Source organism: Paramormyrops kingsleyae, chromosome 4 (genome assembly GCF_048594095.1).
Source record: "Paramormyrops kingsleyae isolate MSU_618 chromosome 4, PKINGS_0.4, whole genome shotgun sequence".
Lineage (NCBI taxonomy): Eukaryota > Metazoa > Chordata > Actinopteri > Osteoglossiformes > Mormyridae > Paramormyrops > Paramormyrops kingsleyae.
The window spans coordinates 31689520-31711345 of record NC_132800.1 but is presented as its reverse complement, the minus strand read 5'-3'; the positions used below and the strand labels follow the sequence as shown (position 1 = coordinate 31711345).

Below are 21826 nucleotides of genomic sequence, written 5' to 3'. Positions count from 1 at the left end.
TTAGGAACACCATACTAGTACGGTGTTTGACCCCCTTTCGCCTTCAGAACTGCCTTAATTCTACGTGGCATTGATTCAACAAGGTGCTGAAAGCATTCTTTAGAAATGTTGGCCCATATTGATAGGATAGCATCTTGCAGTTGATGGAGATTTGTGGGATGCACATCCAGGGCACGAAGCTCCCATCCACCACATCCCAAAGATGCTCTATTGGGTTGAGATCTGGTGACTGTGGGGGCCATTGTAGTACAGTGAACTCATTGTCATGTTCAAGAAACCAATTTAAAATTATTCGAGCTTTCTGACATGGTGCATTATCCTGCTTGGAAGTCGCCATCAGAGGATGGGTACATGGTGGTCATAAAGGGATGAACATGGTCAGAAACAATGCTCAGGTAGGCTGTGGCATTTAAACGATGCCCAATTGGCACTAAGGGGCCTAAAGTGTGCCAAGAAAACATCCCCCACACCATTACACCACCACCACCAGCCTGCACAGTGGTAACAAGGCATGATGGATCCATGTTCTCATTCTGTTTACGCCAAATTCTGACTCTACCATTTGAATGTCTCAACAGAAATCGAAACTCATCAGACCAGGCAACATTTTTCCAGTCTTCAACTGTCCAATTTTGGTGAGATCGTGCAAATTGTAGCCTCTTTTTCCTATTTGTAGTGGAGATGAGTGGTACCCGGTGGGGTCTTCTGCTGTTGTAGCCCATCCGCCTCAAGGTTGTGCGTGTTGTGGCTTCACAAATGCTTTGCTGCATACCTCGGTTATAACGAGTGGTTATTTCAGTCAAAGTTGCTCTTCTATCAGCTTGAATCAGTCGGCCCATTCTCCTCTGACCTCTAGCATCAACAAGGCATTTTCGCCCACAGGACTGCCGCATACTGGATGTTTTTCCCTTTGCACACCATTCTTTGTAAACCCTACAAATGGTTGTGCGTGAAAATCCCAGTAACTGAGCAGATTGTGAAATACTCAGACCGGCCCGTCTGGCACCAACAACCATGCCACGCTCAAAATTGCTTAAATCACCTTTCTTTCCCATTCTGACATTCAGTTTGGAGTTCAGGAGATTGTCTTGACCAGGACCACACCCCTAAATGCATTGAAGCAACTGCCATGTGATTGGTTGATTAGATAATTGCATTAATGAGAAATTGAACAGGTGTTCCTAATAATCCTTTAGGTGAGTGTATGTTTTTTATGTATTTCATAGCCTATTTGATGTTTAATCAAGAAAATTTAATTAATTTACAGGAAGTTGGTGTTGCGGGGGAAAACGTTGGACCTGTGCAAATACTTATGCAGAGGAACAGTGCAATGCGTGTTGCAATTCTAATATGAAAAGAGAACAACTTCTCCGATGTTTTAATACGGCCCACGGTTATAGGCGAGGTGACTATGGAATCAGATTTGTGCCAAAATTTTCAAACAAAACTTTCCTAATATCAAACAAAATTCATTCAATATTCATTCTCGCCTGTGAGTTTTTCAGTTTCGCTGCTGGCTTTTCAGTCATTCCGCCCCGTTTTACGTTTTCACTGCTAGTTTTTCAGTTTCGCTGCTGACTTTTCAGTCACTCCTCCCCGTTTTACGTTTTCACTGCAAGTTTTTCAGTTTCGCTGCTGGCTTTTCAGTCACTCCGCCCCGTTTTACGTTTTCACTGGTTTTTCAGTTTCGCTGCTGACTTTTCAGTCACTCCGCCCCGTTTTACGTTTTCACTGGTTTTTCAGTTTCGCTGCTGGCTTTTCAGTCACTCCGCCCCGTTTTACGTTTTCACTGGTTTTTCAGTTTCGCTGCTGACTTTTCAGTCACTCCGCCCCGTTTTACGTTTTCACTGGTTTTTCAGTTTCGCTGCTGACTTTTCAGTCACTCCGCCCCGTTTTAAGCTCCTGAAGTCTTTTCTTACTCTGTTCATTTGAACAATTCTAAAAGTAATGACAATTGAGATTTTTTAAAGGGCACTAGGAGCATTTTCATTCAAAGTACAATCTTAGATAGAATTAGCATTTTCTGTTCATGTTGTATTGATTTATTAATATTTACTTACCTTGCAGTGCTTATTGCTGCAGGGGCAAGTACGGGATGAAATCTTGCAAAGGATTCAGAGAAGATTTAATCTAATTATGAGAAATGAAACGTTGGACTTAGACTACCTCCTAGATGTTGCTCAGCAAGAGCTTTGCTTGGCAACAATGGCTTCACAACACCTCAGCATCCCGCTAGAACTTATTAGAAGTCAATAGGAATTAATCAACATCTTACTGTTCAGTCTGCTGAAGGAGCATCAGTTAATGTGTCAGAAATTGTAACTACCACTGTGGGGAACCTGGGACGGCCACGCCTTGAAATGAACAGAGATGATCTTGAAAGCATCCTTTCCACTGCACTTCCTTTAGAACATTTAGCCAATTTGTATGGGGTTTCTAGACGAACACTTAATAGGCGGATGAAAGAAAATGGCCTCTCTGTCCGGGGATGCTACTCAAAAATATGTGATAATGAACTTGAACAAATTGTGAGGTCCATAAAATCCAGAATGCCACAGGCTGGGTATAGACTGGTTAAAGGTGAGCTGTTGGCCAGAGGCACAGGGTGAAGGCTACTATGCACAGGGTGGATGGAGCTGGAATTTTGGCCAGGATGATACAGCTTGGTTTTGTAGCTCGCAGAAGCTACTGTGTTCCTGCACCTCTGTCCCTGGTTCATGTAGATACCAACCATAAATTAATCATGTGAGTTTCTTTCCTGTGCTCCCTCTGTAATACACACGTATAGCAAGCATGTTTTTAATCATTTTCCAATCATGTCTGCTAAAACTTTGTTCTCCTCAGATTTAATATTGTGATATTTGGTGGTATTGACGGATTCTCTAGAAAGGTATGTCAAAGTCTTGTTTTAATGTGTCTTGAAAACAAGAAAATGTGTCTTGTCTTGACTTAATTTGTTTTTTTTTTTTTTGCTCCAGGTCAGTCAAATAAATACAAAAAACACTCAAAAACATCTATTCAGGTGTCTACAGTCAGGGTAATGACATCAGTATTTACAGGGTCAATAATATTCATAATGACATCCTTAATGTGCTTAACAAAACATGAGACAATAGATTTAAGCTTTCTGGCAGCTAAGTAGTGGACAGACAGACAAACTGGTAGTGATGTATAATGTAAAAAGTTTTCATTATATGAATATAACATGAACCTTGTTATTTTGTCTTTGTTTTCTTCGTTAATAGGCCCTGCATAGCCACATCTGATAATCTGTTCTGTGCAAGATGACAGATCTGAAGATTCCTCAACCTGAAGGAAATCAATAAGAAAACATTCTAAACATACATAGTTTTACACCATCACTGAGTAACAGTAGCCATTGTTATTTAAATAAGGAATAGTTTAATCATGAATTAATGTTAAGTGAATTGATTTACCAATGACTTGACTATTGGCTAATAAAGTTAAGTAATTAACAATGTAATTGATAATAATACAGTTGTTAAGCAATGTACCATCTTGATCAAAGATGAAAATTCCATGTCATGTACATCATTTCTTGTAATGTTTTTTAGATCTCCCGTCAAAAGGAAATCGTAGCACCATTCTTGTAAAAACGCTGGTGCTGGACCACCCTGTGCAAGACTTGCAGCAAAAATTTCCCCAGCAACACTGGAATGAGAGTGAAAGAAAAGAATGAAAAGACAAATGCTTATTACTTTTTCTTAGGATACTAATTACTAACATTATTCCTACCGAATTAGTATGTCTGGATGCACGATTTCTACAAGTGATGGATACAATATAAGAAACTCACCGGAAAATGCCACTGTCAAGGTCATTTAAAGAGTATTTGGGCATTTTTCCCCTGCCATCCTCTCCCTCGAAAAGCAGAGTTTCTAAGCCAGCAACCATCTCTAAGGAAATTATGAAATAAAACATTTCAGGCACCCTTGTGATATTATTAAAGATCAACACTTACCACAAACACACACTTGAAGTAGTTTTGTGATGATCTGCATGTCATTAATGTACATTATGTAACAATAACATACAACAACTCGGATTGCTCCGAGTACAACCATTAACACCACAACATTACATGCATAGTGTTTGTTAATAATACATTTTTTATGTTAGACCTGGCCATTTCTTGATCCATGCTTAGGTCCTTTCCTGAACTTGGTCCCTGACTGCTACCTGTGCTGTCCTTTCCAAAGACTGGTTTAAAATAGCAAGTATATTCTGTACAGCTGCCGTGGTAGCCTCAGCAACAGGGGTAGGACCTTGCTGGAGAGGAAAGAATGACCACTTTAGCATTGCACCTCATCTCTCAAATACTTCCTAAGTTTACCCTTAAAAAGCATTGTGTAATACGGAAACGAGCAGTTAACATCTCATTCCTCAATGTTGTGATGTACACCCACTAAACTGCAGGTAGACTGGCTTAAACCACAGGCTGGCCTACCTGGCACTCCATGGTGGTCGAGGCCTGTTTAGGTTCAGCTCAAGAGCAACGATAGTTCGCTGGACAAAAGACATTAACATAGAGATGAGACCGATTCGCAAAACTAAAACATAAAGAAGTAAAACTATGCCGATAAGCAGGTTTACCTGAGTGCCAATTCAGCTTGCACACGCCTACCTGGATGTTACAGTATGTTTGGCTAACATTACTTATCGAGTAACGTTCCCAGGTAGCTAACGCTAAGATAAATGATATAACAACTTGTAGCTAACGAATTCTGCCGTAACACAACAAATGTTTAGCACAGCATAATCAACATATTTGATAAATACTTACAATTGGTTAATCGTGCAGTTGATCGTGTGCACAATACGTGATCTTAACTGGCGGTTGTTGCTTGCCGTCCGTCTTCTTAGAAGCCCGCGCATCTCGCAGTGATAGAGTTCCCGGGGCACGGAGCTGTCACTCAAATACCTGCTGGCAAATGAGGCGAAGCCCCGCCCACACGAGAGATCTGTGGAAACGAAAAACTGGGCGGAGTGAATGAAAAGCCAGCAGCGAAACTGAAAAAACTGTGGAAACGAAAAACTGGGCGGAGTGAATGAAAAGCCAGCAGCGAAACTGAAAAAACAGTGGAAACGAAAAACGGGGCAGAGTGAATGAAAAGCCAGCAGCGAAACTGAAAAAAGAGTGGAAACGAAAAACTGGGCGGAGTGAATGAAAAGCCAGCAGCGAAACTGAAAAAACTGTGGAAACGAAAAACGGGGCGGAATGAATGAAAAGCCAGCAGCGAAACTGAAAAAACAGTGGAAACGTAAAACGGGGCGGATTGACTGAAAAGCCAGCAGCGAAACTGAAAAAATAGTGGAAACGAAAAACTGGGCGGAGTGACTGAAAAGCCAGCAGCGAAACTGAAAAAAGAGTGGAAACGAAAAACGGGGCGGAGTGAATGAAAAGCCAGCAGCGAAACTGAAAAAAGAGTGGAAACGAAAAACGGGGCGGAGTGACTGAAAAGCCAGCAGCGAAACTGAAAAAACAGTGGAAACGAAAAACTGGGCGGAGTGAATGAAAAGCTAGCAGCGAAACTGAAAAAAGAGTGGAAACGAAAAACTGGGCGGAGTGACTGAAAAGCCAGCAGCGAAACTGAAAAAAGAGTGGAAACGAAAAACGGGGCGGAGTGAATGAAAAGCCAGCAGCGAAACTGAAAAAAGAGTGGAAACGAAAAACGGGGCGGAGTGAATGAAAAGCCAGCAGCGAAACTGAAAAAAGAGTGGAAACGAAAAACGGGGCGGAGTGAATGAAAAGCCAGCAGCGAAACTGAAAAAAGAGTGGAAACGAAAAACGGGGCGGAGTGACTGAAAAGCCAGCAGCGAAACTGAAAAAACAGTGGAAACGAAAAACTGGGCGGAGTGAATGAAAAGCTAGCAGCGAAACTGAAAAAAGAGTGGAAACGAAAAACTGGGCGGAGTGACTGAAAAGCCAGCAGCGAAACTGAAAAAAGAGTGGAAACGAAAAACGGGGCGGAGTGAATGAAAAGCCAGCAGCGAAACTGAAAAAAGAGTGGAAACGAAAAACGGGGCGGAGTGAATGAAAAGCCAGCAGCGAAACTGAAAAAAGAGTGGAAACGAAAAACGGGGCGGAGTGACTGAAAAGCCAGCAGCGAAACTGAAAAAACAGTGGAAACGAAAAACTGGGCGGAGTGAATGAAAAGCTAGCAGCGAAACTGAAAAAACAGTGGAAACGAAAAACGAGGCGGAGTGAATGAAAAGCCAGCAGCGAAACTGAAAAAACAGTGGAAACGAAAAACGGGGCGGAGTGAATGAAAAGCCAGCAGCGAAACTGAAAAAACAGTGGAAACGAAAAACGGGGCGGAGTGAATGAAAAGCCAGCAGCGAAACTGAAAAACTCACAGGCGAGAATGAATATTGAATGAATTTTGTTTGATATTAGGAAAGTTTTATTTGAAAATTTTGGCACAAATCTGATTCCATATTAGTCTGCACTGAGGCCATTGTCCGTGCACCAGAAACTAACGGGGATCCGCTAATTGGAGCAAACTCACTGGCAGCAGAGAAAGGGCTAGAATATTCCAACCACTCTGTGACAGGGCTGGCTTTGTTCTTTACTGCTGTGTTAACAGTTATCTTTTCTCTTCCCTCCCTCTCTGGCTCAGGGCATGAATGGTTACCACCCCCCCACATGGACTGTCCCTGCGCTCAATGGCTCCGCCCATGCTGCTGAGACCTAGGAAGCCCCAGTGACAGACCCCGGTGAAACCCCCATGCCAACCCCCCAAACAGGGGCGATGGTCCAGGCAAGCCTGAGTGGAGAACAAGATGATGGGGCAGACCACAGACGACGTGGAAGAAGCCCATGGCTCTGAGGAGCTGGAGTGCAAGATCTGCTACTGTCCCTACAGCCTGGGCTGCCGACGGCCAAAGCTCCTGAAATGTCACCACAGACTGTGTGCCAAGTGCCTCGCCAAACTTCTGGACCTGGGAGACTGGCCACCATGCGCGGTGGTCTGCCCCTTCTGCCGCTACGTCACCAACCTGCCCGATGATGCCTCGGGCGGCATTCCTGACGACGGCGGCCTGGTGGAGGCGCTGTGCAGCCAGAATTACCTCATGGACCGCTCCACCAACCTCCTGCTCAGCCCCCAACGCCTGGGCTCGCTGGCGGACTCCTTCCTCTCCTCCTCCTCCTCCAACTGCTTGTTCGTCACCATCATGGAGACCGCCCAGGATCCGGTGGGGTCTCAGTTGGACTGTAACCCTACAACTCCTGCAGAATGGGTCAACCGCTCTTCTAGCCTGGATTCCATGGTGCAACGCTGGACAGTGTGGACCTGCACCACCAGCCTGTGCCAGCTTCTAGCCCAGGCACTGGTGTGGCTCTTGGGCTTTGTTTACTTAAGCTCCCTTCCTCTGGGTGTCTACCTTCTCATCATGCAGAAGACGCCCATGGGTATGTTCCTGGTCAGCCTGGTGCCTGCCACACTAGTGGCGATCATGGTCTACGCTTTCTGCCGCTGCATCTGCCATGAGTTACGGGACTGCATGTCCTCCTAGCAACCAAAGGACAACTTTGCTCACAAGCCGTGAACAACTTTTCCCCACAATGAGTCCCTGGAGTGATTTTCCCAAGAGCTGTAGAGTCACAGTCAGACACTTCACTGTGTTTTGTTGTCTATAAATGCTGAAAACATGGACTATTAGGGTATGTATAATTATTTGACAAAAAATGAGTTGAAGAATAGGCCTAATTAAAATTTATAATAATGTCTGTATTTCTGGTTGCTATTTGGTGAGAACTGGTAATGCTGCAGTAGAATAACTGACATTTATGCATCAGAACATTGAGGAAATCAGCTCCATATGGTGTTTATATGGTGTTATGACTTTTCTGGGCTGTGTTCCCAGTGACTAAGGAATATAGTCAGATTCCAGTTTGTACCATGACCCATGCCCTTAAAAGGAGAGATATGGTTCCTTAAAAGGGGAGATATGGTCCCTTCATAGGGGGGATATGGTCCCTTCATAGGGGGGATATGGTCCCTTCATAGGGGGGATATGGTTCCTTCAAAGGGGGAATATAGTCCCTTCATAGGGGGGATATGGTCCCTTCATAGGGGGGATATGGTTCCTTCAAAGGGGGAATATAGTCCCTTCATAGGTCCTTGAGAAACGACTACTGATTAGGGACTTGAGCTATTGGGACGTTCTGAAGTCTCAGTAAGAAAAGTAATTTGTTTTACAAGTGTTTTACTTTATGATACTTAGAATTATCAGAAATGATCTGATTCACATTATTAGGTGTTCATGAATGAATAACTGTCAGTTCTTAACTTAAAAAAATAAGAAAATGATCACCCCAGTGCCTTATATGTCATAAACATTTTTATATTTGTACTATTATGGGAGTGTAATGTATTCTTATAAAGCGATGATGCAGCTGGTTTCACGATAACGGCTGTATTGTGATCACAGTGGAATTCACTAGAGTGGATGACACCCCACTAATCCAGAGACAATTGCAAACCTGCGATTTGAACAGACGAGGACAGAGATCACTGTGAGTTTACCGGCTTGATGGGATATTGGGGGCACAGTAACGTGTTCCAGGCACGTGTTCTCTTTTAATGTTTCAAGACTTTATTCTCATCACATCGCAGTGTGTGGAAATGTGAATGCAACCAGTGTGTGTGGATTTTTTCATATTTAATGTAAAAGGATACTACATTTGTTTGTTTTTATCATTTTTATTAAGGATGTGTCGTTATGATGAAACTTCCCACGAAACATAATTATGTTTTGTGACGTGGGGCCAGTTTAGGGGATAAAAGATACTCTTTGGAAGAGGAAGTTGGCCAGGCGATTTGCTTTCGACATGCAGCAATAGAGACAATCATTTAAATGGAGCATAAATCAGTGAAATCAATCGGCTAAAACGCCGTGCGGGAGGGAGCGCTTTTGGCGTGCATGTGAAATACGTACGACTGGCTGGAAGAGGATGCACAGCGATCACTGGGGGCCGATCACAGATCAGGGACGGAGACGTTAGCGGCGGCAAGAAGGAAGCTAATTATCAAAGGTGTGTAACGGCAAAGAAAAAGACCTGGGAGGAAGATTAAACCCCCCCCCCCCAGGGATCTCAGACACCACGGAGAAGCCCAGAATAGTTACATGAGGTAGAAGTACGAGCAGACAAGATTAATCCCACTTTTTATCTGGGTATCTCCTCATTATTTAATGTCATATGGACATTTAATTAAGACATTTAATTGGTTATATATTCATCTTTTACACATCTGAATAATATTTGATATGGTAGCTGACTTCTTCTGCCGAGAGCTGAGACTGAAGTTATCCTCTCTATTTCTTCATTTCTAATTATGCATCTCTCTCTTATTTTCTGTGTATATTACTCTCAGTCTCTTGATTGTATCTAAATTGCATCCCTGTTCTCTGAAGGCTGCTGCCGCCCGAATCTCGGACGATCGTGTCCCCACAGTGTGTCACCCACAGTGGTGACTCCAACCTGGCCCCCAACGGCATACAAGAGATTTTGATTTTGGGGGCACAGTGGTCTGTGTATTGGGGCGGATGAATGAAGCAAAATTAAACACTCATCCCACCTTGCATTCCATCTCTTGTGCCCTTGCTGGTCCCCACCGGGTCAGAGGGCAGGGTGTATCAGTCCTGTGACAGCCTCCCATCCTGCTGCCGATCAGGGAGAGATGGGAGGGTTGGTACACCGGTAATCACCCCCACGCCTACTCAGCCAAAGCTCACTGTCAGTCCAGGAGAACAGGTGCCAGGGAGGAGAACCTCCACATGTCAACCCTACAACTTCAAATGTGCCTTAGACACAATCTGTAATTTCCTTCGTGTTCTTAGGCTGCCCTTATGTAGAGATTGTGGTAGTAGATAACTGGGCAGCACAATTTACAGGCAAAAAACTGGATCAAAGGCACTCTGGGATCGACACCTTATGCCTTGACGGTGGCTTGTCAGGTAAGCAAGCCATTAATATCACAGGCGATTACCGCTAGACCATGTGAACAGTGATAGACGCAGAAGGGAAAGGCTTCCTGGTCATTTAACACCTTGTGAATGATTTAGCACAGGAATCTGTCACTGGTGAGTGCATAAGATGTCTAGAGATTTTTTTCCCCTGCAATGCCTCTTCTACCTGCAGGGGGCATTACAGTTAACATCCTGCGCTTGTAAGCACATTCGAGTTTCTGATCATTCAGCTACATAGTATGTTACCACACTCATGCACGCACACACCTAAACACAAGCAAAGCCAGACCTGTCTGTGGATGCATAAAAGGCTCTGGGCACCAGCTAATAGGATTAGCATTATGGGTCACTGCATGTCACTGAGAGCTGTGGGCTTACTGGGATTACCTCGCCTGCTCCAGAGCTGGGAATCTGTGGATATTCCGACAGTACATTTCTTTTTTTTTTCCCAACCCGTATCTCAGATCAGAAAACAATCCATGTTCGAAGCGCTTGGAGTTTCCTCATTAGAAACAAGATCATCATCTGATCCGGTTAGCTTGGCCCTGGAGGTCTAAAGGCTGCTGGGGGTGTGAGCCCCCACATGGATGGCAAGGTGGCTGATGATGGCGGCGGAGGGTCCCAGAAGCTCCTGGAGGAGGTCAGGGCTCTTGTGGAGACCCTCAACAAGGTTAGAGGGACAGATTTTATTTCAGACTTGTTTTAACAGTCCTCATATGAATTAATACTAATTCAAATGCTTAGTATTCCAGTAAAACACCCAGCAGTAAGTTTTGTATATAGATAGATAAAGTAGTTGTGTATAGAATTCCACTAAATGATCCTGCTGTAAGAACAGGCAGAACTGTACGCTGGTTTTCATACCACAGAGAGTGTGGGCAGCTCTCCTGTAACTCGCAGGAAAAGGCTTCGATGTGTAAACCTCAAAGCCAGTGGCAAAGTCCTAACGTATTCCAGCACCTTCTGAGAGGCCTCCTGCCGGTAGCTCGGCCGGAAAGGACACCTTGTTCGATACGTCTGAAGCACCAGCCCTGGGTTCCGACCCGCTGATGAGCAGCGCTGCCGGCCACCTGCGGGGACAGTGCACAGACCGGCCGTAACCGCAATCCAAAAAACACGTCCAGCTCTCCAGAAACGGCTTCCCTGTCCGTAAGAGTCACCTTGAATTTCTGCACATCAAGGTGAAGTTTTTCTTTTTCCAGTCATAGCTATAGTATTGCACGCCATTAATCAAAGGCACTAAATATAAATAAAGTTATAAAATTAAGAGACCACTCTATGTTTTTTAAAAGCTGCATTTTTAAATCCTGGTTTAATCCTGGTTCCACTGGCAGAAGGCTACACTGTGGCAGGCTGCTTCCAGGCTCAGGGTTTGTAAGACAGCAGTAGACAAGGACAAGGTGAAGCAGGAGACACTGGGAACGACCAGAAACCAGCCAGGGGGAGGGCAGAAGCAACTTTCTAATGCCAGAGATGACCGTCAACTTATCCGGCAGTGCCTCATAAATCAGAGGATGACATCGTGTGACCTTCAAAAGGAATGGGAAACATTAAGTGCAGGTGTGAAGTGCACTGCTAGGACAGTTTATATTAGGCTCCTAGAAGCAGGACTGAAGACCCATAAAGCAGGGAAGAAGCCCTTCATTAGTGAGGAGCAGGGAAGAGCCGAAGTAAATGCCTTGTATGGTAAAGTACTTGGTGATAAGTAAATGATTCTAATCCTGATTAAATTAACCAGGTCTTTCTGTAAATGGGTTAAACTGCTCTCCGGAAAGCCTTATGCAAATATAGTGACAAATGGGCTAACGTCAAAACCGTTTGCGATACAACGGGGCTGTCGTCAAGGCTGTCCTCTATCCCCCTGACTGTTTTATTAACAATTGAACCATTTGCTATTGCAGTAAAGGTCTAATAAATGCATAACTGGTATAATGGTAAATCAACAAGAACACTGGATCTCCCTGCTCGCAGATAATGTCATTCTCTTCTTAAAGAATTTGGAAAACTCAGTCCCATCCCTGACTGATTTAATTAAATCATTTGGAAACTTATCAGGATATGACGTAAATAATGATCAATCTTCTGTAATGTTACTTAGTTCACAAGACAGAGTTAAACCACCTGAACAAGCCAAGCAATTTAAGATAGTAGATGGCTTCACATATTTGGGAATAAAGATTGTACCGTGTATCAAGGACACACGGATCACCGATTATGACCCATTGACACATTCCTTTATTTGGAAGATTAAATGTCCTTAAAATTAAATAGTTTATCTGAAAAGTATACAGTTTAGTCATCTCCAGCATGGACATGTGCATGTTATGACTGCAGGATCACTGGCATTCCGCCATCCCTGAACGCATACAGACACTGTCATACACTTCAGGCAATGCAGGGTCGCCATGACTACACAATTTTGGGCTGTAGGGGGAGACCCAGGGAAATTCCAGCAGGGAGAACCTGCGAATCCACACATGCTGGGAGGGGGGGGTCAGTATTAACGATCCAAGCCCCCAGGAGTCACAGTGAGGCAGCATTTTTATTTAATAGTAATAACGAATTGGGCTGATTGACCAAACAGAATCTGTTATCTTATAACCCAGAATCAATCTCACAATACCATGGAATTGATCCTGGGTCATATAACAATGCAGACGATCTATAGTAAAACAAAACTATATCATGTATACAATATATATAATCAGCTTTTTTAATATGTGCCAATCGGGGAAGAATTGGAATAGAAATATGCATCCGATTGGGATTCTGGCTGTTGATCTGCTACAGGTTCTGAGCCGCCTCCCAGTAGCACAATAGTCCACCTGGTGCATTCTGGGTTGCTAGGCTGCTGTGAGGATAATAGCCGGCCTTCCGCAGGTCCCCTCTCAGGAGGCAGGCTGTGTGAATAGGGCTGAGAGCGCCGGCTGGCTTCTGAGGACGTGCACAGAAGCTCGTCTGAAAGGGGGCCGCAGGTGGTCTCTTCCTCTTCTGTACGCTCCTGGATGAGGGGGGTAGCTGGGCTCCAGCGGCGTCGCCTGGAATCTCGGGGCTCCCGTAATTACTGCCGGATCAGTCATGCAAATCCGGGAATCCTGTCTAGGAATAGCGCTGATGTGCTGCAGATTATCCACAGTTATCACGTCGCCCTCTGCGTACAAACAAGCAGCCCCGTTCTCCGGGTACCGTCTGCACGACCGTCGCAAAGAGGCCTGCCATTAAATATTCAGACCAATATTGATAACTCAGAAAACATTTAATAATCATAATGTAGTGGAAAGTTCAGGTTGAGAAAGTACAAATCCAGACCAAGATTTTGTTTCAACCAACCAGTTGAGTACCCTGTGACTGACTCTTTATACTCAACTGGTTGGTTGAAACAAAATCTTGGTCTGGATTTGTACTTTCTCAACCTGAACTTTCCACTGCTGCCCTTCAGATTATCTATGGGAAACATGGGCTGCTTTAGCTCTTATCGTTCTGCGATATTCTGTTTAATGCAAGGTGTGACACCTGGGCATAACCATGAGGTCAGTCCCAGCAGCGGGATTTTTCCCAGGAAGCTTTTCTAATAACAGAGAAAGTGCCGGAATGTTGACCTTGTTTGGCCTTTTGCTTCAGAAGGCCGTTGTTAAGATTGGAACTTGAAAGGATATGACATACGAGAATAATAATCGATCCTTTATTGTCCCCGTGGGGTAATTCTTTTTTTACACCTCCCTCAACTTACTCTTCGTATATCAAGCTGTCCGTGAAGGGCAGCCACCTGTTGGGGCACCCAGGGAGCTGGGGGTTAAGGGCCTTGCTCAAGGACCTGCAGACCAAACCAGTGACCTTGTGGTTACAGCCACACACTGCCCCCTAAAATAAATGGATGGATGGATGGATGGTTGGTTGGGTTGGTCGGTCGGTTGGTTGGTATGGTCACATCACATCATGCTTGTAGTAGGTGCAAGGTCTTATAACCAGAAGGTTGTGAGTTTGAGCCTTTTGCGCACTACTGTTGTAACCTGGGGCTGTGGGCTTGAGTTTCTCTACTGTACTGGTCATGCAGTGCATGAGTGAGAAGATAATCAAAGATATAGCAGGTTGTTGTATCACTCCCAGGGAGGAAATGAGAGACATCCATCCATTGCATTTATTCTAATGATTATTTTTCCTCAGCAGAATATCAATGATTTCTGTTGTCATGGTGACTCTGGAATCCATTTCTCCTTCTGTGGATTGGCTACTTATATACTTATATACTACTGAACAATGTCCTGCTATACTGGAGGAGTGCAGTCACATATCATAGCTATATTCCAATCCTATAGGCCTTTGTGTGCGGGATAAACTGTTTTGATGTGTGGCTACACATGCAGGAACATATAGTATTACATGCACAGTAAAAATGTCAAACATCTCGTATTCTGTTTGGTTACTTATGGTTAAGGTTAGGGGTTCAGGTTGTCATTGTTAGGATTAGGGTTTTTCCCATAGAAATGAATAGATGGTCCCTGCAAGGATATAATACAAATGAGTGTGTGTGTGTGTGTGTGTGTGTGTGTGTGACACGCGACCTGGAACCCGGGACCCTGGGAGGGTGACATCGCCCTCCCTCCATTTATCCTGCTCCCCCCTACTCTCTCTTTCCTGGCTCAGGTGGTCGCATGCTACCACCAGCTGTCCTCCTGCGTGGGTGGCAGCACGGACAGCGGCCAGCTGCGGCACGAGCTGCGCCAGACCCGGGAGCGGGCGCAGCAGCTGGCCCTGGATAGCCGGCGGCTCCTGACGGCACGGCTGCGCGACAGATCCCTGGCCCCGCCCACGCGGCTGGAGGCGGAGCTACTGTGGGTGTCCTTCTCCTCCAGCCTGGAGCTGCTCCACGCAGATATGTGCAAGGTCTTCAGCGTGGGACAGAACTTCCCTCTGTCTTCCAACACTGGTGTTCTGGTACAGACCGGCATGCAAGGTAAGTCAGGTGACTTAGAGGTTAAAGGTCAACTCGGCCAGCAGAAGCAATAAGTTTCTGCTCCGTCCAGCTTTGCTTGTCAAGAGATTCACCTGCGCCGGTTTCATGACCCTGCAGTGAATATACAATTTACCATAAAAGTGGTACCTAAAATTGCAAGCTATTTTTCCCACTTTGATTTTGTAAATAATTGTGTATTATTGAGTTATTTTAACTGTAGATGCTTCAGTATTTAGCTTATTCATTCATGTGTGTTTGTAATATGCTTTTTTGGAAATAAAATCTCCTCATTAGCAGTGTTGGTCTTTTCTGGTCCAGAAGCTAAAAATCCAGACCAAGATTTTGTTTCTACCAACCAGTTGAATATTCTGTGACTGTGACTCTTTATGCTCAACTGGTTGGTAGAAACAAAATCTTGGTCTGGATTTGTGGCTTCTGGACCTGAAAAGGCCAACACTGCTCATTAGCGTCATAAAGTCATACGTAGCCATGGTGAAACCTCACGGTTTTGGGTGACACCTTCTAGGTCTGCTTGTCTTATGTAACCCTAGGGACACTGGCGTCTGATAAATTCGTAGCGATCTATGAGTGTTGACGAGCATCAGCTGGGAATTTGGCCAGATTCTATAAAAATCTTTAATGCCGTGCGGAGGTGTGTCGTTAAGGTGCTCTTAGCCGTGCCCCACGAGCTCGCATGACCGAGGATTTCTGCAGGGGAGACGGCCAAGGTGACCGCCCGAGCGCTGAGCCTGTCCGAGCCGGACCTGAACGAGGCCCCGGCCAGCATGGACCGTCTGGAGCAGGGCGAGCTGGAGGCGGAGAAGGCCCGCGTGGACCAGATGATCGAGGACATGGAGCAGCGGGTGAACGTGCTCCGGTGGACGGTGGAGGCGCAGGGGCCGCAGAATGCCGAGCCGGTCGGGAGCGGCTCCTCGCTGGCTCTGCTCTCCGTGCTGCAGGCGGAGCCGGAACAGCACCGGTGCAAGCGAGGGCAGATGTTTGTCGCCGCTCTAGTGGTCAGTCTGGCTGCTGCGGCCTTGCTTCTGTCTGTCGGTGTATTGTATCTAGGGTGAGCCCTGAGCCAGCCTCACGCTGCATTTCCACCAGAACCACCCAGGGGGAGCCGTAAGGTAACAACAGGCTTCCTGTCTGTCCAACTTATTGTCTCCACGTCCGGATCTACTGGATGATTTTACAGCTGGGATTGAACTTTCTATGATAACACAAGAGAGACTCCCTTTACTCAGATTACTACATCTTTTGATAAAATCTATTTGCGTTTATTAATTTGGCCAGCTGTCTCATCCCATCTCTTTGTAGCCAGCTTACTCGCGCAGATTGACGTTACATAATGTCATCTGAGACCATACTTTTTGGGGTACTCCTACCTCGATTCCGACTCTTGACGATTTTGACACTTCGTCGAAGCCTGGGGAACATGGACTAGCTAAAAATAAATCTTTAATCTGATTTATATAGAACACTTAGCGGCAATTTTCCCAAAACTTCTGGAAGAAAATGATCATGTTACTCTGAGGCTAGACGAAGGCAAGTTGAAGCTCATTCTTCCCGACATCAAATCCAACGCATCCTGCGCCAGCCAAGCCTGGGTTTTTTTTTATTATTGTTTAAAAACAACACCTTTGCCGATTGGACCAGGGGAGGATGACAAGGAGAACTACTGGTCAAAAGCCGTTAACAATACTGCCTTACAAAGGTGAAACACTGCAACTGTGTATTTTATCAAAATTGGGTTACGACCAAAATTGGGTCTCTTAGGCTCTGTCGTATCTCGTGAAAAATATCTTAGTTCAACTATGCTCAGTTTTGAAGAAAACACTGTCATCTACCTACCCTCTACACATACAGGTGGACAGTCAAACAATTTTGAAGCCCTTTTTCTTAATCTCAGTGTCAGCTTAGTTACTGTGCTGGCAGAATACATCACCAGTCTGTAGCCAGTTAAGCTCCTTGATCCATTTGACAGTTTAATAGTTAGATAAAAAATAAAAATAGCACATTGTTTTCTGAAAATACAGTAGTATGTAACCACATTTGTACGGCTGGATTGATTTTAAAGTTTTGCTCTAGGGATTTTTTTCCCACAGAAGCAAACTCATGGATCTGCATATTGAATATATAGCTAAAAATGCAATGTAATATATAGGTAAAAAAAAAAACGCTTTCCTAAAAATTAACATGACTTTTTGACCATCATATGAGGTGACTTGTGCTAAATGCTTCAGGTATTCAGATAAAATGTCTAAGCCAAGGTGCCACACTAGGATGAAATTAAACTGAATAACAGGTATTGAAAGATAACAGGTATCGAAATATATTCTTTCGTACTGAATTGTTGAATATTTGATAAAGGTACAGGATTGTCTGATGGAAAGATAACTGTCCCCAAACGTATAAATGATGGTAATTACTGTTGAACTGGTGCTTAGGTTTGTGGGACTTCTATGAATGAAGTAGGCCTATGTTGTGTATCTGAAGGTGACATGTGGTTTTTAAAGACCCACCTTTGCTGGTACTCCATCCCTCAGTTACTATGGTGACACACTCCGACTGTCCTACCCGTGATCACCAGGATAAATTAAAACAGTGAATTCTTTTGTCGGGGTGTGCATATATTACCATGTCGTTTAGAAGAAGAAGACACTGCATGCTGAATGCTGCGCGTCGATTGCCTGCTTTTCTGCATGCCGGACGTGTACGGTACTGTGCAAAAGACTCAGGCAGTCAAAGAATGTAAGTATGTATTTGCACAGAAGGAAAAATGAATTAACATTAGAACATATGTAAATTAACAGTAATACAATGAAAAACTTAAATTCTTCTGTTCTCCAAAATGAGACGTATTTCCTTGGATGGCTGGATTAACACCGCTTCAGTTCCCAAACCTCCCCTCGGGGGCACCCCAGTCATTCCGTGTATTTCTTAAATTTGTCCTCGGGGCTCAATTAATTAATTAATTAACTGACGTGATTTGTTAACCTTCGTCCCGTGTTGGCTTTCTGTTCGCATCTCTTATGTTAAATGACTCCGTAAGGAATTGATTAACCAGACCAGACGGGATAATGATCCGAGTCTGAAAGACATGGCTGCATCGGATATTTGCTGCAAATGCTGGGGTGATTTTAGGAGAGGTTTTGCAATGGCTAAGCTGACACGCTTTAGCAGACATAACACCACAGTTTTACGTCAACAAGAAGATTATTTTAATCTCATTTTCTTTGATTGCTTAATACTTTTGCGCGGTATTGTATGTGTTGCAAAATAATTTGAAGCACCTCTAAAATTCTGTTTATTTCAAGGAGAAATTTTGTGCATGTGTTCTTTTTTTCAGCAGCTGATCCAGCCATCCCTCCGTCTTCTGGCTGATAGCTGATAGGAGCTTCTTTCCCCACATTTTTCAAATGTTTTTAATAACTCCCTAAACGACTAGCATACCTTTTTTTACCGAATACAATTTGATGTTCTCCTCTCCAGTCTGAAACGCCTTCAATTCCTTTACCCTCCTGTAATCATTTTGCTTGGCTGAGACTGATTCTCTGCAGCACTGAGTTAAGTATTTTTTTTTTAAGTATTTTTTAAGTGTCTCTGCCATTGTGAATTGATGATGCACAGTTTAGGTTCAATAACAGTTAAGGGTCCATTATCATTTAAAAAAAGTATTTTAATTCCTACTAAAGACATGTGACTTGTGTTTTTGTGTTATTTGCATGATGCAGGGCTCCCAATGTTCATGTCATGAATTAATCCATTTGTGAGACCTTCTAAAGTTCTACATTTACCTCAACATAGTTACATTATATAGGCAAAAGCATTGGGACACCTGGCCATTACACCTACAGGAACTCTCATGACATCCCACTGTAAATCCATTAGGCATCAATATGGAGTTGGTCCCACTCTTCTGGGAAGGCATTCCCCAAGATTTTGGAGTGTGTTGGAATTTTTTCCCATTCGTCCAGAAGAGCATTTGTGAGGTCACGCACTGATTTTGGACGTGGAGCCCTGGTTCACAATCTCCACTGTAATTCATCCCAAAGGTGTTTGATTGGGGTTGAGGTCAGGGCTCTATGTGGGGCAGTCAAGTTCCACATTAAACTCACCTAACCATGTCTTTATGGACCTTGTTTGTGCACTGGGGCGCAGTCATGCTGGAACAGAACAGGGCCTTCCCCAAACTGTTCCCACAAAGTTGGAAGCATAGAATTGTCCAAAATGTCTTGGTATGTTGAAGCGTTGAGAGTTCCCTTCACTGGAACTATGGAGTCCAGCCCAGCCCCTGAAAAACAACTTCATACCATTATCCCTCCTCCACCAAAGGTAACGTTCTCCTGGCATCCGCCAAACCCAGACTCATCCATCAGACTGGCAGATAGGGAAGCATGATTTATCATTACACAGAACAGCTTTCCGCTGTTCCAGAGTCCAGTGGCGGCGTGCTTTACAGCACTCTCTCTGATGCTTGGCACTGCACTCGGTGATGTGAGGCTTGCATGCAGCTGCTCGGCCATGGAAGCCCAATCCAAGAAGCTCCCAGTGCAGAGTTTTTATGCTGGAGTTAATGCCAGAGGAAGTTTTGAACTCTGTAGTTATTGAGTCAACAGAGTTTTGGCGACTTTTACGGATTATGTGCCTCAGCACTGGGCGACCACGCCGTTACTTTACGTGGTCTGCTACTTCATGGCTGAGTTGCTGTTGTTCCTAAACGCTTCCACTTTGCAATAATACCACTTACAGTTGACTGTGGAATATCTAGCAGGAAATAAATTTCACAAACTGATTTATTGCAAAGGTGGCATCCTGTGACAGCACCACGCTTGAATTCACTGGGCTCTTCAGAATGACCCATTCTTTCACAAATGTTTGTAAACCTGACTGCATGGATAAGTGCTTGATTTTACTCACCTGTGGCAATGAGTCTGAATAAAATGCCTAAATTCAACGGAGGAGGTATGTCAAGAGGTACTTTTATCCATATAGTGTATATTTCAATGCATAGTTACATTTATTTTTGCATAGAAATACCACTGGAATATTTACTGGAGCAATTTTTCTTTGGCTTCTATAGCAGGGCTTCTCCTGGGTTGGCATTTCTGTACAATTAGCCAATGAATTACCAGCTATTTGAATAAGGACCTGTAACCCCACCCAGATGACCCCCATATTCTCACTAAATAAATAAATAAATGAGAAAATGCAGGTGCCAGCTTTCTGGTTTTAAAAATGCACAATCACTTCAGTGTTGCTCCCAAAAAAACTATAATTACAGTTCCTGCCGTCGCACAGATAAACACATCATAGCATACGCCGGCTAGCAACACTCTTTTAAGTGGAGACTTCAAAGAAACAAACACACCCGATCCTCGCTACACCAGTTTACCATTTCCCTGAAGCACCTTAAAAGTTACCGCCCAATATAAATATCTATTGCAGATCGTTTCGCTTTGAATGATAATTCATAAATTCCAAATATAGTCATGTGGTAAATCTTAACAACGTATGCATAACTAAGTTCACAAACTGCAACTCTAAGAATGACTTTCGAGCCAAATGCTTTTCTATAAAGATGTGCACATTATTTAGTTTGTTTTATGTATTTAATGTACGGAAAATGAAACAGGAATTAATTCTCACTTTTGCTGTTCTGTGCTGGTGGAGTCGTATCAAGCTGGAAAACAATTAATAAAAAATAATCCTGCTGCAGTGAAGTATTGCCTCCATGTTTGTTTTCAATGTGATCTGGCATTTTTGTGCCCTTGGTAATTTTTTCATCACAACTGGCGGGTTATTTGACTTGGCCTGAATGCTCTTTGAACTTTTTCTGTTTTCCAACTGTAGATCTGAAGCTGAACGCCTAACATGTTACAGAGCAAATGACGTCTCCTATCTTTAGAAAAAAGTTCTTCATATGAATGATAGATTTGTAAAGCTATATGTCTATTAAAAGAGGGACTGAGGGGAAAAAAAAAACGCATCGTAATAGTTACTCTGTAGAGGTCTGCCATCAGACTGTATTCAAATATGTCAACAGGCAAAATTAAAGTTGAATTTAATTGTGGATTGTTTTGTTTGATTTAACCTAGTTTCCAACAAAGAAAGAACCAAGATACTGAGAGATTCAGAATCTTCAAAGTCTTTCAGGTATTGGACAGATATCCATGCTGCACAGTCAGGGGGATGTAGGGTCATTTAAACCAACAAAAACATACCCAGACAGAGATTCAACAAGCTGAGACAGGCAGCAATGATTCGAGTACAGGCTGGCTGGATCCACTTCTCCTGCTGCATGGACACAACATGGCTGGAAAAGCCCAACAAGAAGTAAAATAAAACATCTGGAAACATCAGCGCTGATCGATGCATCACTCACAGTACTCCATTTAAAAGGTTTTTTTTTTAAATGTACGTACTCTAAACAACCAGAAGGATGTTTGTGTTTTTTTAGCAGTAGTTACACACTAGTGTGGATATTTTTCCATATATTTCTTGACAGATTTGTATATAAATTGTCTGATTTGCATATTAATTTGTTGAGCAATACCTGCTGCACAATCTAATTACACTGAAGCTGTGAATTGCGTGTCACAGCTGAGATAATGTAACTGGGGCACGGTGAATATCACTGATCTGGAAAAGAATGGGTCACCCTTAACATAGAAATTCTTTATTTAGCAAGATGCAGGTTTTCATTTACAGTGAATCAACATTACTAATGCCTATTATTCCACTTCTGCTCTGTGTGTGTGGTGTTTAGATATGGGCACTCTGATATCCTCCAGAAATCTAATGATGCGAATTTAGACTCTAAACTGCTCAAAATGCATGTCTGTGCATTTAGGCCTTAAGAAGCAGAATCCA

At 43.7% G+C, this 21826-nt stretch overlaps 2 protein-coding genes and 1 long non-coding RNA gene across 5 annotated transcripts; 2 read left to right on the top strand and 1 right to left on the bottom strand.

The window, feature by feature from the left end:
* Window positions 1–2891: 2891 nt before the first annotated feature.
* On the bottom strand, window positions 2892–5264 carry LOC111845949 (uncharacterized). Of its 3 annotated transcripts, none has more exons than XR_011990021.1 (6): window positions 4805–5264; window positions 4469–4527; window positions 4127–4290; window positions 3818–3917; window positions 3516–3672; window positions 2892–3309 (listed from the first exon to the last, which is right to left on the bottom strand). It is a non-coding gene; the product is annotated as an uncharacterized lncRNA (long non-coding RNA). The 3 variants fall into 3 exon arrangements; XR_011990020.1 differs by having other exon boundaries at window positions 4143–4290; window positions 4805–5184; XR_002838775.2 differs by lacking the exon at window positions 4127–4290 and having other exon boundaries at window positions 4805–5136.
* A 336-nt stretch (window positions 5265–5600) lies between these two features.
* Window positions 5601–8658, top strand: LOC111845947 (E3 ubiquitin-protein ligase RNF182). Its single transcript, XM_072711158.1, has 2 exons — window positions 5601–6380; window positions 6642–8658. The coding sequence occupies exon 2, from the start codon at window positions 6805–6807 to the stop codon at window positions 7537–7539; it is 735 nt and encodes a 244-aa protein (XP_072567259.1). The 5' UTR covers window positions 5601–6380; window positions 6642–6804; the 3' UTR covers window positions 7540–8658.
* A 1921-nt stretch (window positions 8659–10579) lies between these two features.
* rgs9bp (regulator of G protein signaling 9 binding protein) lies at window positions 10580–17627 on the top strand. Its single transcript, XM_023815534.2, has 3 exons — window positions 10580–10666; window positions 14641–14950; window positions 15665–17627. The coding sequence occupies exons 1-3, from the start codon at window positions 10580–10582 to the stop codon at window positions 16021–16023; spliced, it is 756 nt and encodes a 251-aa protein (XP_023671302.2). The 3' UTR covers window positions 16024–17627.
* The last annotated feature ends 4199 nt before the right edge of the window (window positions 17628–21826 follow it).

Excerpts from the sequence above, each read along its gene's own strand:
- LOC111845947 (XM_072711158.1), top strand. The coding sequence starts at position 6,805 with ATGATGGGGCAGACCACAGACGACGTGGAAGAAGCCCATGGCTCTGAG.
- rgs9bp (XM_023815534.2), top strand. The coding sequence starts at position 10,580 with ATGGATGGCAAGGTGGCTGATGATGGCGGCGGAGGGTCCCAGAAGCTC. Across the intron at positions 10,667-14,640 it reads TTGTGGAGACCCTCAACAAG|GTGGTCGCATGCTACCACCA; the intron begins GTTAGAGGGACA and ends TTCCTGGCTCAG. Across the intron at positions 14,951-15,664 it reads GGTACAGACCGGCATGCAAG|GGGAGACGGCCAAGGTGACC; the intron begins GTAAGTCAGGTG and ends GGATTTCTGCAG.